The following is a 16,587-nucleotide window of genomic DNA, read 5'->3' as shown; positions in this document are numbered from 1 at the left end:
CAGTTCGTGTGGTCACTCATCCTGTTACCTTGACTCTGGTAGTTTTATATAGTATAACTTCTGTTAAGGCAACTTTTTTACTGCTATTCTTTTCCAAAATTTTTCACTATTTTTGGATATTTATTCTGCCATATAAACCTTAAACTTAGAATTCTGGTTGGATTGGGTTGAATTTTTATTTTAAGAATAATTGGCATATTGTAATATCATTTTCCCATCCAAGAACATTCAATATGCCTCCCCATTTAGTTAGATTCTAAGATTTTAGGCACAGAGAAAAGCAACTTATTTTTACATATTTATGTTTTATGCAGTAATTTACATAAATTCTCTTATTAAAACTAATCATTTTTTCTAAGACAATATCTTGAGGTTTCTAAATATATATGATCATAATATCTGAAATCATTTAAATTCTTAACATTCATATGAAATGTAATTACATTAAATGAATTTCATTTCTTATCCTATTGCATTAGCTCAGCCCTCCCAAACTGTTGTGAATGAATGTTGTCTTTGTTTCTGTTAGCCCAGCCTTATTATTCAAGCTACATTGGAACCCATATCTTGGATTATTCTTTTATGCTTACTCTGTTGTCTGGAAAAGCCAGAATTGAGTTAGAAATGTTAATGCACATTATCCGTTTTTTTCTCTTAGTTTCATTCTTTCCACTGTATTTTGAGGCCATCTTGTTAGATGTATATGCACTCATAATTGTTAGGGCATCTTGTTCCAGTGTTCTTTTGTTACCGACATATAAAGTGTCTCTCTGCGCCCTAGAATGTTTTTTATCTTTATATCTGTTTTACTTGATATGAAATCTCTATCTTGCCTTTCTGTTGGCTCAGATTTGCCTGGAATATAATTTTGTCTGCTGTTATTTTGAATCATTCCTTATCATTTTATATTACATGTGATTCTTATAAATAATTTGTCATCAGATATTATTTTATTATCTGATCCATGAGTCTCTTTCATTTGAACAGTGAATTTAATCCATTTACTTTATTGTAATTATTGTCATGCGTGTAGTTCTTTATATTGTATGTGTTATTTGCCAGGCTTTTTTGGTGTGTTTTTCTCCTTTTCTATATCCTCTGGCTAATTAAATTTTTTTACTGATTTGAAAGTTATACTTTCTACCTCTACTTAGGTAATAGTTACTCCTAACCTATGCAAACCTTTTTTTATGTTTTCTTCCTATCATTTTAAAAAATGTATTAACAACTAAATATTACCCTGAAGAAAACAGGGTACATACCTTAGTATGAGTGTGTTTTGTCTTCTCCCTTCCTACCTCCACTTGTCCTCAATCACATTTAGGTTCATTTTGTTATATACTTAGACAACCATTAACTTTATTTATTCATATTTATCTTTTGCAGGAAAAGTACTTTCTCAAAGACTACTTTCATAAAGAGTTTTTACGTAATTAGTCCTTAAGCATTGGGTTCCTAAAGGTGGTTACATGATATTCTTAAATTTTTGTTTAGTGGAACAAGAATTCTAGATCCAAATTATGTTCCTTGAGTGCTTTAAAACCATCCCTCCATTGTTTTCTTAAATCGCATTTTCACCTTTTCTAAGAGATTTCCTTGACCCAGTCTTCCAACTTCCTAATTCATTCTTTATTTGAATCCATTCTGCTAATCAGCATTCACACTTTTCATTCCAAATTAGCCCTTTGCCATTATTATTTTGCATCCTAATATTCTGTTTATCTCTTTGAACACATTTACTAGGCTTAGTTTAAAATCTTGCCCTCCAGTCTATTTACTTTGCTTCGTCTGGCACAGGTACGTTGTAGACTTTCCGTAACACTCCTCAGGTGTGTCCTGAATTTTCCATGTGACTGCAGAGTACCTGTGGTTATCAGCCATTTCTGCTCATACTGTATATCAGGGAAAGGGACAAAGATATGGGCTCTGGCTTGTGCTCCTCTGGATGAGAATGTGGGGGAAATGCACTTAAGTTGGCGATCTTTGAATGCTTTAATAGGGGCTGAAAATGTTCCCTGCTTGCTCCCTTCTCTGCAGTTAGCTCCACTCCATAGGGAACCTCCAGCACCTCTGTTCTAGAAATTGCTCATTTCCAGAAGCTGCAACCATGTGTTGTAACCATCAAGCTCACAGCATGTGTTGGAGAGGGGAGGGAAGGCTTAGGGCCTGGCCAGCCCACCTGTTATTGTTATTGGTGCCTCACCCCCAGCTGTGGTTCAGCACTGCCCTGATGTTCCTCCAGCTGCCATTGGCCAACAGTGTTGCTTGCCCACCCAGTGGAGGTGATGGTATGAGCAGTAACCTGCCCAGGACTGTGCCATGGTGAGGAAAGGCATGGCCAGAATCCTGCCCCCCACCTGGAGCCTCTATCCATGAACCCTAGCCCACTCCCCTCTTCTGCTCCTGTAGACCTCCAAGGCAAGTTAGGAAAGGACACCAAGGCTCTGTCACTTCTTGTCTATCTGGTTATATTGTTGTTAAGTTCTCCTCCATTGCTGCCATTAGGTGTGACTCTGGAGAGACTACCACTTCTAATCATTCCCTGTAGTCTTCCCCCTCAGGGCCTTCCATGACTGTTCTTTCAGCACCGCACAGTTGAGGCTGCTGGGCTCTCTCACACAGTGACAATCCAGACAGATGACCACATGGCTGCTCCTACTCTTTTTGACTGGCAGCAAACCAACCATTCCATTATTTTATCCTCCCACTGAGGGGGCTAGAAGGACTCTCCTCTCTGCTTCCAGAGAGCTTGGTGGATTCGGAGCCTAATACATACCTGATACCTGCTGCTATGTAATTTTTATCACATATTACTTAAGGAATTAAAAAACATGTTTGTCATATAATTCTACTGAGTTTTGTGAACAATCCTATCTACTTTTTAAAAATTAGAGGGCACCTGGGTGGCTCAATCAGTTAGGCGTCTGACTTTGGCTCAGGTCATGATCTTGTGGTCTGTGAGTTCAAGTCCCACATTGGGCTCTGTGCTGACAGCTCAGAGCCTGGAGCCTGCTTCAGGTTCTCTGTCTCCCTCTTTCTCTGCCCTTTCTCCACTTGAATTCTGTCTCTCTTTCAAAAAAAAAAAAAACTAAGCGTTAAAAAAATTTTTAATAAAAATTAAAAATTATAGTTTCTGAATTAGATATATGTATCCTTTAATTGAGTTCTTGAAATCATAGTGCACTAACATGGAAAATGAATATCTCCATGTTATAAATTAGGGCTTGGCAAACAATGGCCCATGAGCCAACTCTGGCTACTATTTTTCAAATAAGTTTTTGTTGGAACATCCTCATGTCCATTCATTTATGCATTGGCTATGGCTGCTTTAGTGCTAGAGAGTTCAGTTGTGACCAAGACTGCATGACTTATGGAGCACCTGGGTGGCTCAGTCAGTTGAGTATATGATCAGCTCAGGTCATGATCTCATGGTTTGTGATTTCAAGCCCCACATCAGGCTCACTGGAGTCAGACTGTCAATGTGGAGCCAGCTTCGGATCTTCTGTCCCCCTCTCTCTGCCCCTCCCCCACTTGTGCTCTCCCCAAAATAAATACTAAAAAAAGACTGCATGACTTACAAAACCTAAAGTACTTACGTCTGTCCCTTTCATAAAAGGTTTGTGCACCTGTTTTAAAAATACCTAGGATTTGTTTTAACCAGATATGATAAGATATGCAAACATAGAAAAGAATTTCAGGAGGAAAATTTTTATACTCACAGTTCCCTAAAAGCAGGAAGCATGGCACACCATGGCCACATGAGGAAGCACCAAGTTTGGTCAGGAAGCAGAGGAGACAAAGAGAAAAAACATGGGCGTGAGCCTTTACTGTGATTTCCTTGGAAAAGGCAAGGCAAGGTAAACAGATACAGGATTGGCAAGATTGAATAATTTCAGCAGGCTCTCTGGGGTTTTGAAGCTATCCCTGATTGTCTTGTACCTTGCCCTGGGATGCAAAGGAATAGTGCTTGCTGGAGTGGAAGAACCAGATAGAAGAGGTGGTTCAGAGTATGGCCTCTGGATTGGTCAGTTTTCTAGGAAAGGCATGCTCCTTCCCTCTGAGTTATTTGCTTTCAGAATTGGCTAGTCCTGGTAGGGAAAGCCTCTCCCTGGTCAGGGATGCCCACATTCCAGAGCATCAGGAATACAGAAAATAAGGAAATGTAGTTAAAACACCCACCCTGGCCTAAATCACAGTTGTCTTTGTCAATAGTTGTAAAATTCTGTGCATTCTCTATGATTTTTTAATCTCTAAATTTCTCTGGGGCATAACTTTGAACATGGTAATTCCTGTAACACAATTCATTTATACCCCCCTAAAAGAAAGATCACTGAGTTCATGTTTAAAGAATCAATGTGTATGTGCATGTGTATGTTTGTATGTGATTATGTGCTTTCATGGAGATGGTGATGGGGAAATGTTAGAATTAGGAGCATATTTCTCATTATATGAGCTTTAACATAATTTAATTTTAGTTCAAAAAGGATTTTTCTTTTTTTTTAATTTTTTAATGTTTATTTTTGAGAGAGTGGGGGGGAGGGACAGAAAGAGAGGGAGACACCGAATCCAAAGCAGGCTCCAGGCTCTGAACTGCCAGCACAGAGCCCAACGCGGGGCTCAAACCCACAAGCCATAAGATCATGACCTGAGCCGAAGTCAGATGCCTAACCGAGTGAGCCAACCAGGCACACACCCCTTTGGGGGCTTTTCTTTCAGACCTTTTCTTTCAGGCTTTTTCTTTCAGACTCCAAATATTGATTTATTTTTTTTAATTTTTTTTAATGTTTATTTATTTCTGAGACAGAGAGAGACAGAGCATGAGTGAGGGAGGGGCAGAGAGAGAGGGAGACACAGAATCTGAAGCAGGCTCCAGGCTCTGAGCTGTCAGCACAGAGCCCAACACAGGGCTTGAACTCACAGACCGTGAGATCATGACCTGAGCCGAAGTCGATCGCTCAACCAACTGAGCCACCCAGGCACCCCAAGACTCCAAATATTTAATATTTGGAACTGCTAAACAGCATCATACTATACTACAAATTGCAATGTTTCTAAGATCCTAATAGCATGTCATTAACTAGCAAATAGGTACCGAGTGATAAACCATGAAGAAGTATGGATAACCCTGCCCGGCAGATTCCCACTATTGAGAGCAGCATTGTGAGTCTGCCCAGTGGACCGTGAGGTCATGTAGCACCTCAGGTATTAAAGAACAACTGATTTCCATCTCCATCAGATCCTAGTAGATGGGGCAGTTCCTTCTTTCCCAGATATAGACATGGTAGATTGTAGCAAGAGACAAGACATCAGCCTGGCTTGCAAGACCTGGAAACATGGCAGAAAGATTTGGAGTCTACTCTGTCTTGCTCTTCAGAATGTGGACAGTGCAGGAAGCCCTGGGGCCATCCCCCATGGTAGATAAGCCAGGCCCTATGTGCTCCATTTCTCTTCTTTCCCATGGCTGCTATGGTTTAACTTCTCTTTGCCTTTCCTCAAAATAACTAGTCATCATGGTCTCAGAATCCAATTGAAGGTGTATCAAAATTACCCATTTTAAAATACTCTGTGGGACTCACTATGCATTTTAATGCACAGATACTTGAGGCTTCTGAGAATTGACTTTAAATTTAAAACCAACCTACTCCAGGGTCAAAAGGCTCTTGTTTTCAGTTTGCTGTAACAAAATTACTTTAATGACATTTCTGTCCACTGCTCTTGCCCATGGGAAAGTAAGAAGCTCCCATTCGGGATTAAGGCACAGGTGTGGGTTTTCTGTGAGCACAGGCAGGAAGAGACATGCTTCAGAGCAACATCAGCATGAGCGCAGAGCCTGATCAGTGAGCAGGCTAATCTGTAATGAAGTGGGAGTCCTCATGACCTGAGTGGATATACTTCATGAATTTGCCACAGGGTTTAGACAATATTCATCCAAACAGCAGTTTGAATTTTGTTTTCCTGAGATGATTGAAAGAGGATTTCTGTCTTGCTAAAATAAGTCTGTTATTACAGATATTGATTGTAAACAAGAAAACTTCTCCCTAACACCCTGTATTTAAGAATCCTTGTATCGTGGTAAATGTTAGCTATTAAGGACAGGGCTTAAAAAAACAAGGATGGGGGAGCCTGGGTGGCTCAGTTGGTTAAGCATCTGGCTCTTGATTTCAGCTCAGGTCATGATCTCATGGTCATGAGATCAAACCCTGTGTCAGGCTCAGTGCTGAGCATGGAGCCTGCTTGAAATTCTCTTTCTCCCTCTCTCTCTCTCTGTCCCTCCCCACATGCTCTCGATCTCTTTCTCTCTAAAAATAAATAAATAAACATTAAAAAACAACAACAAGAGGGGCATCTGGGTGGCTCAGTCAGGTGAGGGTCCGACTTCAGCTCAGGTTATGATCTAATGGCTCATGAGTTCAAGCCCCATGTCAGGCTCTGTGCTGACAGCTCAGAGCCTGGAGCCTGCTTCAAATTCTGTGTCTCCCTCTCTCTCTCCACCTCCCCCCACTCATGCTCTATGTCTCTTTCTCTCTCTCTGTCTCTCAAAAATAAACATTAAAAATTTTTAATTAAAAAAAAGCAAGAGTGAAGGAAAACAAAGACATCCACTTTTTTGCTGTGGCATTGAGATCACATGATTAACTTCTTAACAGAGTAACATCATGTCCATCAGAGGAACTCTACACGGTGCTTTTCACCCTTTTGTTGGAAAGCCCAGGCAGAATAAGACTAAAGTAGCCCAGTACGTTTTGAGTGCTGTGATGAAGAAAAACCAGACAGAAGAGAAGTCGATGTGATGGCTTCATATCTGTATGTGGAGCATTGTCATGTGAGATGCATTTATCAGAGTAACTTTAGTAAAGTAACCTCTCTTACCATCCAAGCCATGGTGGGGAAAGCCTGAACCAATTGCTTCTTGCTTGAAGTATGTAAATGGATGAAACAAAGAGCAGTCTGGCTCGTGTCCCTCAGAGCTAGCAGGGACAGCTCTGCTGACTGGAGTTAGATGTAACTTAAGACCCAAAAAGAAGCCTGGTGATCTTTAATGATGCTGATGCATGCTTGTGTGGTAGACTCCCAGCTTGCCTCTTTCTGAATGGTCTTATGACTCAGAGTGAGTAAGTGCCATATGCCAGGTGGTGGTAATGTTAGCCCCAGCAGCAGGGAGGCCTGTGGGAAAAGAGTGACAGGTGTGTGGGTGAATATGTGTGTGAGCGCCTGTGTGTGTGTGTGTGTGTGTGTGTGTGTGTGTAAGTGTGTGAGAAGATTTGTGCATGCACGTGCATGGACACGCATGCTCACTGAGCCACACAGCCACCCCACTCATTTCCTGTGGTTGTCTTTCCCACCCTCCCCCCCCTGCAGAAAAGCGACTTTCTCGGGGAATTTCCCACGCCAGCTCGGCTATCGTCTCCCTGGCCAGGTCCCACGTGGCCAGTGAGTGCAACAATGAGCAGTTCCCCCTGGAGATGCCCATCTACACATTCCAGTTGCCGGATCTGAGCGTGTACAGTGAAGACTTCAGGAGTTTCATCGAACGGGACTTGATCGAGCAGGCGACCATGGTGGCTTTGGAGCAGGCAGGTGAGCTACTGGCCCCAGCAGGCCCATGTTCCTTGGGCTCAGGGAGCAAGTGAGGCTGGCCTAACTTAGATCAGTGAGGAAGGGACGCGTGTTGTCTGAGTCCAGTGTTTCCAACTCAGACTCTGGAAGCTTGCAGCAAACCCCTGCTCTGCAGATAAGGTCTGTTCCAACCCAGCCCTGACTGGCAGGGGCCATTGGCTGTTTGGTGCTGAGATCCCGTGAATTTTCCCTTTGTTCCCAGATCCAACCTGTCTAGGCCAGCCCCCTCTAAAGACACTCTCTGTGGCTTTGCCTGACTTTTCTCCTTTTTCCATACAACCCTCCTGTGGGTGTTGAACTTAAGGTAAGAAAGACCATGAACTTTGGGGAAAATAGGAGACCCTGTCACTTCCTATGTACATGAGCAAGTTATGTAACCTCCCTGAGCCTCAGTTTTCCTGTCTGCAAAGACGAGAAGACAGGTAGCCGCCTGGTGGAGTTAAGTATTAAATGGCACGAGCAGAGTGTGCCTGTCATCTCCTGCCCTCCCAGTCTTGCTGGCCTCCAGGGTTGAGGAAACACAAAACCTGACTTCAGTCTTCTCCTTTTTCTTTGCATTTCTTCTGACGTCCCAATGAAGAAGAGATTTGGGGAGCAAGCCAAACTTGTCTCCTTTGGAGTTCCTAAAGATAACATAATTCGTTCAAAACAAGTGTCTAAAGCAGATGTAGGTTCTTCCTGAGACAGAGCAAGTATCCTGTCTTACTCATAACCGTTTTCATTATAAATCTTTGCAAAATCACATGTTCAGGGGCTTCTCAGATATACACGCAGAAGACTCTGTGCCCCTGCCCTTCTCAGGCCCAGCATACATCTGCCATGGGCACTGCCTCCCCACCAGCATGGGTTGACAGTGCACTTGGAGTGTACCCTCAGCTGGTTGGACTGGGGAGCAAGGACTTTTGACTCTGATTCCATTGTCAGCCAGCTATTCCCGGCTGCTGCAGAGTGGAGCCTCCACTTCCAAAGGCCTGGCACATGGAGGTGCTCCTGTGCGGCACATGCTAGGGAAGCAAGATGGGGAGCCTTTGGCTGAGAGTAGTGGATAGAGGGTGTGTTCAAGCCCTCAGCCAGTAAGGGCTTCTCTGTCAGAGAATCACACTTAGCATGTCACCAAGACAAAACTGAAAATGCCCAGGCCTTTGGAGTGTTGCAGAAGCCTGAAGAGAAGGATCTATAGGTGGTATGATCTTGACATTGGCAGATGGACCAGTCATCAGCATTCCCTACTCATCCTGGTAGCTTCAGTAGAGAATGTTGATGAAAGAATGAGCAAGGTGTTAAGAACACCAGCAAAGGATAGTGTCATGCTTGGAAATGGCACTACAGGGGCACTGCCACTCTTGGGCCTGGCAAAGAGGCAAATGATGAAAGGAGCTAATGGAGAAAGCTACTTACAAGAAGGTGTGGCTTCGAGGAGAGAAGATGATGGAAAAATAAATACTCTGACCACCTTCTTTGGCACAGGCTTTGACCAGTGCCTCTCATCAGCAAAAGGGCAGAGAGCAGAGAGCCCATTACAGGGCTCCAGGCAGGTTGCCCTGAGGGTGCAGAGTAGGGGGAGGATAAAGCTGCAGGGCAAATGGGAAACACCCAGAAAGTTGACAGTTGGGTGTTTTCTATCAGGTCCAAGCTTCAGTGTATACTTGGCTTCATCCCATTTCATGTAGAGCAATCCAGGAAATGTCCTCATCCACTTGGTCCAAGAAGAACATAGACAAAGGAATGGGTAGTGGTTAGTGGGGACTTCTTTGTGTTGGGCAGCCTGATGGTCAGCCTCAGCCCCAGGACTCAGGGGTCCTCACCCATGGCAGGCTTGGTTTTAGAACAGGGTCTGCACTTGCAGTAACAGTGTTGGATCCAGTGTTGGATCTGATGTTGTAACTACCAATGACTTGTTTCCTCAGCTGCTGCAAAGCTGTCAAAAGCAACCCACAGACTGACGCCCACAGCCCTGCTCTGTCTTACCTCAGGGTCATTGACTGATCCACAACCATAAAACAATTCGCCTGGGTTAGCAATAATCCTAAACCACTCACTATGGAGGCTCGCTATTTTAAAGCTGTTTCTGTGTGAATAATTCAGAAAAGATATTTTGAACAAAGGATTCACTATTCATACAGAAGGGGGAAGTTGGTGTAGGTTTAGAAAGAAAAGCGTTTCATGAGCTAATTTCTCTTGAATGCTGACATTAGGTCCTGTCAATGGCTGGTAGCCCCGTTAATGGCAGCCGCTTCCTTTGAAGGTAGAGTCCTGGTAAAGGGCACAGAGTCCCACTCTGGCACCACGATAGCGCCCTTCTTTGACCCTGCCATGCTTAGCAAAATCTTTTACTTCTATGGAATGTCTTTTCTGTTATTTTTTCCATACACTGCATGTTAATTTTTATCACCTACATCTTACTTCCCGGATTAGTATTTTTAAAGGGTACTATTTTACTCCAACCATGCAGTCTTAGAAGGCACCTATTAAGAAGCCAAAGTTACTGACTGAAGATCCTGAATTCACCAACATTGTTTCTGCCATCAAAAGTAGCAAGAGTGGGCAGCAGGGATCCCCACTCAGCGCTGGGGAAGCACTCCATCCATACTGCGGGAAGCCTTGGGGAGACTGGCCGGCCACCCACACTTCAGGAGTGTGCCTCTAGAGCAGTGAGAGCCTGAATGCCAGGGCTCTGCCTGGTACATGGAAATGAGAAACCGGAAAATAATGTAGACATAAAGAATAAATGTGTTCATTTCCTCAGCATAGAACTGACCCCAGCCCGGGGCACCCGGGTGGCACAGTTGAGTGTCTGACTTCAGCTCAGGTCTGATTTCGCAGTTCATGAGTTCAAGCTCCACATCGGGCTCTGTGCTAACAGCTCAGAGCCTGGAGCCTGCTTTGGATTCTGTATCTCCCCCTCTTTCTGCCCCTCCCCTGCTCATGCAGTGTCTCTCTCTCTCTCTCTCTCAAAATAAATAAACATTAAAAAAAATTTTTTTTTAAAAGGGGGCGGGGCGCCTGGGTGGTGCAGTCGGTTAAGCGTCCGACTTCAGCCAGGTCACGATCTCGTGGTCCGGGAGTTCGAGTCCCGCGTCAGGCTCTGGGCTGATGGCTTAGAGCCTGGAGCCTGTTTCCGATTCTGTGTCTCCCTCTCTCTCTGCCCCTCCCCCGTTCATGCTCTGTCTCTCTCTGTCCCAAAAATAAATAAACGTTGAAAAAAAATTTTTTTTTTTAAAAAAGGGGGTACCTGAGTGGCTCAGCCAGTTAAGTGTCTGACTTTGGCTCAGGCCATAATCTCACAGTTCATGGGTTCAAGCTCTGCATTGGGCTCTAAGCTGACAGCTCAGAGCCTGGAGCCTGCTTCAGATTCTGTTGTCTCCCTCGCTCTCTGCCCCTCCCCCACTCATGCTTTGTCTCTCTCTGTCTCTCAAAAATGAGTAAACGTTAATTTTTTTTTTTTTAAAAGAACTGACCCTACCCCACTATCCATATAAATTCTCTGGACTTTTTTCCTCAGCTCTCGAGAAGCACTGTAGACTAGATCATCCCTCAGGCCCTTTCTGCACCCAGGTTATGGTCGGGACCCCAGCTGGTGTCAGGCAAGCCCTTCACAGTCCCCCACCACATCTAGGTGATGAGCATCGCCCACTGGGAGGTGGCCTTGTTCCCTCCCACCCATGCTGTGCCCTGTTGTTAACTATCAGGTGCCACCATTACTGTCCATGGGGAAGACAGAGCTCTAATAAGAACAGTGATTTGAGAAAGCCACTCAGTATTGCCGGGTATAAAGTATAAATTCCCCCTTCTAGTAATTTAGTGCTCCGGATAGCTGTGAGTAAGCTATTGATATACATGTGTGCACATATACTATATACATGGAGATTAATATAGGTGCCTGAAAATCCACTTGTTAGAGGCATAATTCTAGCTGTCTTGGGAAGGAAACATCAACTTTGTCACAGGGTCTCAGGGTGGGGGGCTTTCCCTTCCTTTGGGACTCTACAGGAACCCAGGGCTCATGTTGTCCAGAAAATCAGCAACAAAATGATCTTCACTCAGTTAGTTTTCACCTGGTCCGTCACAGAGGCTAGGCTCTACCTTCAGTGCCTGGCAAGGCATGGGTCAGTCCATCTATTTGAGGGGCCTCTCTGTTGAGTGGGGTGCCAGTCTTCACCTCCCACAGAACCCACAGTGCCATTCTCCTGAGCCTTAAAACCTGGAGGGTAAACCTATTCCCACCCTGTGACAGTCTTTGGGGCATCAGAAGGACCAGGTCTTCAGTACATACAAGTGCTGACCCCCTGAGAGATGAAGGACAATGCCTTTCATTCTTTAGTGATTACCTGCCATGGAAAACGCAAGACACCATTAATTTCTCAATCAGATTATCTGCTTCATTTATGTGTAAGAAGACTCAGAGACCATAGGTCTCTAGATATGAGGAGTAACCACTCATGCCTTGTCCAAAAGCCCACCACAGTGTGGGCGAGATGGTATGTGGTGCTTCTGTGATCTTGTGAACCCAAAGGGCATATTTGCGTAATATAGTCGTTACTGCGTACTTGAGAAATTGAAATACAGATGCCAAAAAATATTTAGGGACACCTTTGAGTTGTGGCATTGAGTCTTGTCTCCATGGGAAGGTAGTCATGTTGAAGGAAATCTGCCAGAGAAGTGGTAAGGTGTGTGGATGGTTTTGAAGGTATCCAGTGTCAGCCCAACCTGGGCTGTCCCACGTCAGCTGGGAGAACTTGGCCAAGTTACCTGACCCTCTGGAGCCTCACTTTTTTCCATTTGTAGTCAGAGATGTGTGACAGCTGCCAAACCAAGACAAGGTCACCCAACACAACACTGCTCCCATGAAACAGCCTGTTCATTCCAGGTGCTGGGGTGAAATTCCTGTACTCATAGAGATTAAATTCTAGTGGGAAAGAAAACCAATCAAAGGTAGAACATAAATGGGAAGTGAGGTGGTGAGCTGTGGAGAAAGTGAGAAGCAAGGTAGGGGATATAAGGTGAAGAGAGGGAGACCGAGGCAGGTCTCTTGAGGGCAGCAGGGGAGGGAGAGATGGAGACATGGGGCTCTGGCATTCCCGGCAGAGGGGGCTTGGCTTCAAAGGCTTGCACATGTAAGGAAGGCCAGGCATAGGGGCAGATGGAATGAGGGCTGGAAGAGTTGGAAAGGAAGGCAGAAGAATGGTAGCCAGGGGCCCCTGGAGCCATTGTGAGCCTTTGGGCATAACCATAGGTAGGATGTGCAGTCCCAGGAGAGTTTTGAGCAGTGAGTGACATTTTTAGGAACACATTTGATGTGTTCTTGTGCTCTGTTGAGAATGGACTCTAAGGGGGATGAGAAGGAGGAGGAGCTGGGAGGAGGTGGCTACTTTACCCAGGGGTGACAGGTGGCCAGTGCTGTGGGGGTAGCAGTGGAAGTAACAAGAAGAAGATGGATATTGATGGGTCACCTGGGTGGCTCAGTCAGTTGAGTGCCCAACTTTGGCTCAGGTCATGATCTCACAGTTCATGGGTTCAAGCCCCGGGTCCAGATCTGTGCTGACAGCTCAGAGTGTGGAGCATACTTTGGATTCTCTGTCTCCCTCTCTCTCTGCCCCTCCCCTGCTCATGCTCTGCCTCTCTGTCTCTCATCTCAAAAATAAATAAACATTTAAAAAATATTTAAAAAGCTAGAAGCTAGATATTGAAGCAAGATCTGTTTTGAAGGTGGACCCACAGGACTTGTTGATGGACTGGATGGGGGGCATAGCAGAAAGAGCTGAGTCAAGCATGACCTCAGGAATATTGCCCTTCCTTAGCATGATGGTGCCATGGGGAGATGCAGACACCCTGGGGGAGGGGCAGGCTTGGGGGGGGAGCGATGGAGGGGCCAGGAGGGGCAGGCAAAGTCAGAGATTCTAGTGAGACTTTGCTGACATTGTGTGACATTGCTGTCTAGTTGAACATGAGAGTCTGGAGGTCAGGAGAGGCCTGGGTTAAGCATATAGATATGGAAGTTTGAAATGGGAGAAGTGGGAGAAGAAATCCCTGGGGAGGAGATGAGCTTTAATAGCAACCTCCCACTGCACCCCCGACACAACTTTGCTCTGTGTTGAATACCAGGTGGATAAGGAGGTCTGGAGCTGGGCAGAAATGCCAGGAAGACAGACCTAGAGCAAAACATTGCAGTCCCGCAGGAGGGACTCACAGAAGTACAGGCAAGGCACAGTGATGCCCAGAGAAGGGGGATCAGTCAGTGACCCTGGGTGGGTGGAGTCACTCTGTAAGTGACATTAAAAAGAATCATAGGGTCACGTTTAGGGCAAGATGTGCTAATCTTGCTCCTAGAGAATTAACAAGTTTTGTTTTCTTTCCTCTCAGTGTCTTAGTGGGTGATGAGCAAAATGACATCTTTTTTTAAACTGTGTGGTAACCATCTGTTACAAAGCTCAAGTTAATTGGTGCCATTATCATGTATGAATCAGGAACGATGCTTGGAAAAGGCAGAATGAGTGACTAATAGTTCTTCCCCCGTAATACGCCAGCCTCCCTTGATGGAGTTCACCCATGATTTTCTCCTTTGCAGGAGCTCAAGTTTTTGTTTTTTTTTGTTTTCTTTTTCTTTATTCACAGTGCCAGTTCCCACGTTTGTCTGTCTTCAGTTCTTAAGTGAAGTTATTGTGTGAGGAGACTGAATGACCTTTCTGTCAAAGCTAGAAATAGGAGCTTTGTACGCTGTTCCCAATCACACTGTTTGTGTGAAGAATGCCTTCATCTTGAGCATCCCATCCTGGGTCTGACTGGGGATGAGCCATTTTTGGTTCTGCAGAGGCTGGAAAACACTGGCATTTATCATAGCTGGGTCACCTTCCCAGGGTGGTCACATCTGATTAACAGCCTTAAGAACGCTTTCACCTGGAAGCCAACTGAAATCAAACCACCAAGCCTTGGCTTCCATCCCCCCAGGCACAGACTTAAGTTTTGTCATGATTCAGTTACCTTCCAAGTGGGACTAAATATGTGGGCTTGACTGAGATTTAGAAAATGATCATGTTCCCTGTAAGAAATTTGAATGAAGGTAGCACGAAAGAGGAGGGTGCCCCATTTCAGATGGTATTAACTCTCAGACCTAGAAAGATTACTTCTAGGTATACAAGATTCCTTCTAGATGAGAAGGAATTTCTAGATACGTAGGACTCCTTCCAGATGCAAGATGACTGCCAGCCGTGTGGTGAATCTACACCTCTGTGGTTCCTCTTCTGGGTTCAGAGTCCTGGAACAGCCCTTGACAAGGTGGAAAGCAGCCCCCCCAACCCCCCGGAAGAGCAAGCTGCTTAGGGTCTGACATGAGCCAGATTCTGTCCCTTGGAGCACGGCTTCACAGTGTGCACCACTTGAGGTAGATGAGCGGTTAATGTGCTGAATTTTTGTTTTAAGCTTTTGAGGATAATGAGATATCTAACACATGTGCTGCTTTCCAGGGTATCCTCTCCCTACCCTAAGAGCACAACATTGGTGACCAATCCTATGACATATTTTCTAGAAAGTGAACGTGGCAGCATACAGGAAGACAGGGAGGTAGGATTGAGGCAAAAGCATTATCTAAATTGTATAAAATGAGCACCTTTTCAGGTAGCTTCAGGTGCTTTCCCTGTTTTATGCAAAGCGTCAGGTTGCTGAGAATGTTGGAAAGCTTTTTTCTTTTCAAGTTTATTTCTTTATTTTGAGAGAGAGAGAGACAGCACAGGTAGGGGAGGGGCAGAGAGATGGAGAGACAGAGAATCCCCAGGCAGGCTCTGCAACATCAGCACGGAGCCCAATGTGGGGCTCGAACCCACGAAACTGTGAGATCCTGACCTGAGCCAAAACCAAGAGTCAGACACTAGTCTGACTGGAGCCACCCAGGCGCCCCTGGAAAGCTTTTCGTAAGTGGGGGGATATGGCACTATTTACATCGGATTCATGAAGTAAACAGAAAAAAAAAAGATCTGGAGGATGAGAATGGAATCCTACCAAAGGGGCTTCCAGAACTTACCGAGTCTGGTCTCCCACCTCTGGGCAGAGCACCTCACCTGGCCTGGAGTGACAGGCTCAGTGTTGTGCATGTAAAGCAATGTCACCATCTCCCTCAGATCAGAAGGTCATGCTTTCTCTGGGCCATTCTGCTCCTTCTCCTACCAGTGCAGGGGAGGCCTGGGGCCACTGGGACCACATCCCCAGGATCAGTTCAGTGCCTATTCAATCCCTTTGTGTCTTAGCCCCCACAGAGGAGATATGGCCCTGCCCTCTGGGCTCACAGGCCAGAGGGGAGAGGCGTTGCGAGAGACAACCCTAATGACATGGGTAGTGTGTGATGATATGTATAAGGCGACCTGAGGACAATAATTAAGCCTGCCTGGGGAAGGGGTGGTGAGGCAGTCCCTCTGCCAGGGGCCAATGTCTCTAGGACCAAGAGGCAGTGACCTGAAGTTGGCAGAACTATAACAGGAAAAGTATGAACAGCAAGCTTCCTGGTGCAGGTTCCCAAGAGGCTGCTTGTCTTGAGGGAGGAGAGAAGGTTTAGAAGTGGCCATAAGAAGGGCGCCTGGGTGGCCCAGTCGATGAAGCATCCAACTCTTGATTTGACTCAGGTCATGATCTTGTGGTTTGTAAGTTTTTTCTGAGTTCAAGCACCATGTTGAGCTCTGTGCTGACAGCTTAGAGCCTGGAGCTTGATTCAGATTCTGTGTCTCCCTCTCTCTCTCTCTGCCCCTTCCCCCCTCATGCTGTCTCTGTATCTCTCTCTCTCTCTCTCTCTCTCTCTCTCTCTCTCTCTCTAAAATGAAGATACATTTAAAAAAATTTTTAAACTCTCCCAGGGTAGGAAGGTGAGACAAATGGACAGAATTCCGATTTGCATGTCTTCTGGCTAAAGGATGCTGTATCCATTTTTCTGTTGCTAGGTAGCAAATTACCACACAGTTAACAGCTACAAATTTATTGTCCCGCAGT

The 16,587-nt window shown here is 45.2% G+C and overlaps 1 protein-coding gene across 2 annotated transcripts in view; it reads left to right on the top strand.

The window, feature by feature from the left end:
• Positions 1-16,587, top strand: part of OTUD7A (OTU deubiquitinase 7A) — a 370,683-nt gene that overhangs the window by 287,290 nt on the left and 66,806 nt on the right. For both annotated transcript variants that reach the window (XM_045448891.1, XM_045448890.1), the window contains one exon: positions 7,360-7,578. In XM_045448891.1, the coding sequence (XP_045304847.1) occupies positions 7,360-7,578 (219 nt within the window). The remainder of the gene's footprint in view (positions 1-7,359; positions 7,579-16,587) is intronic.

This window comes from Leopardus geoffroyi, chromosome B3 (genome assembly GCF_018350155.1).
Source record: "Leopardus geoffroyi isolate Oge1 chromosome B3, O.geoffroyi_Oge1_pat1.0, whole genome shotgun sequence".
NCBI lineage: Eukaryota > Metazoa > Chordata > Mammalia > Carnivora > Felidae > Leopardus > Leopardus geoffroyi.
The sequence above is the reverse complement of the archived record's forward strand: the minus strand, read 5'-3'. Positions and strand labels throughout refer to the sequence as shown.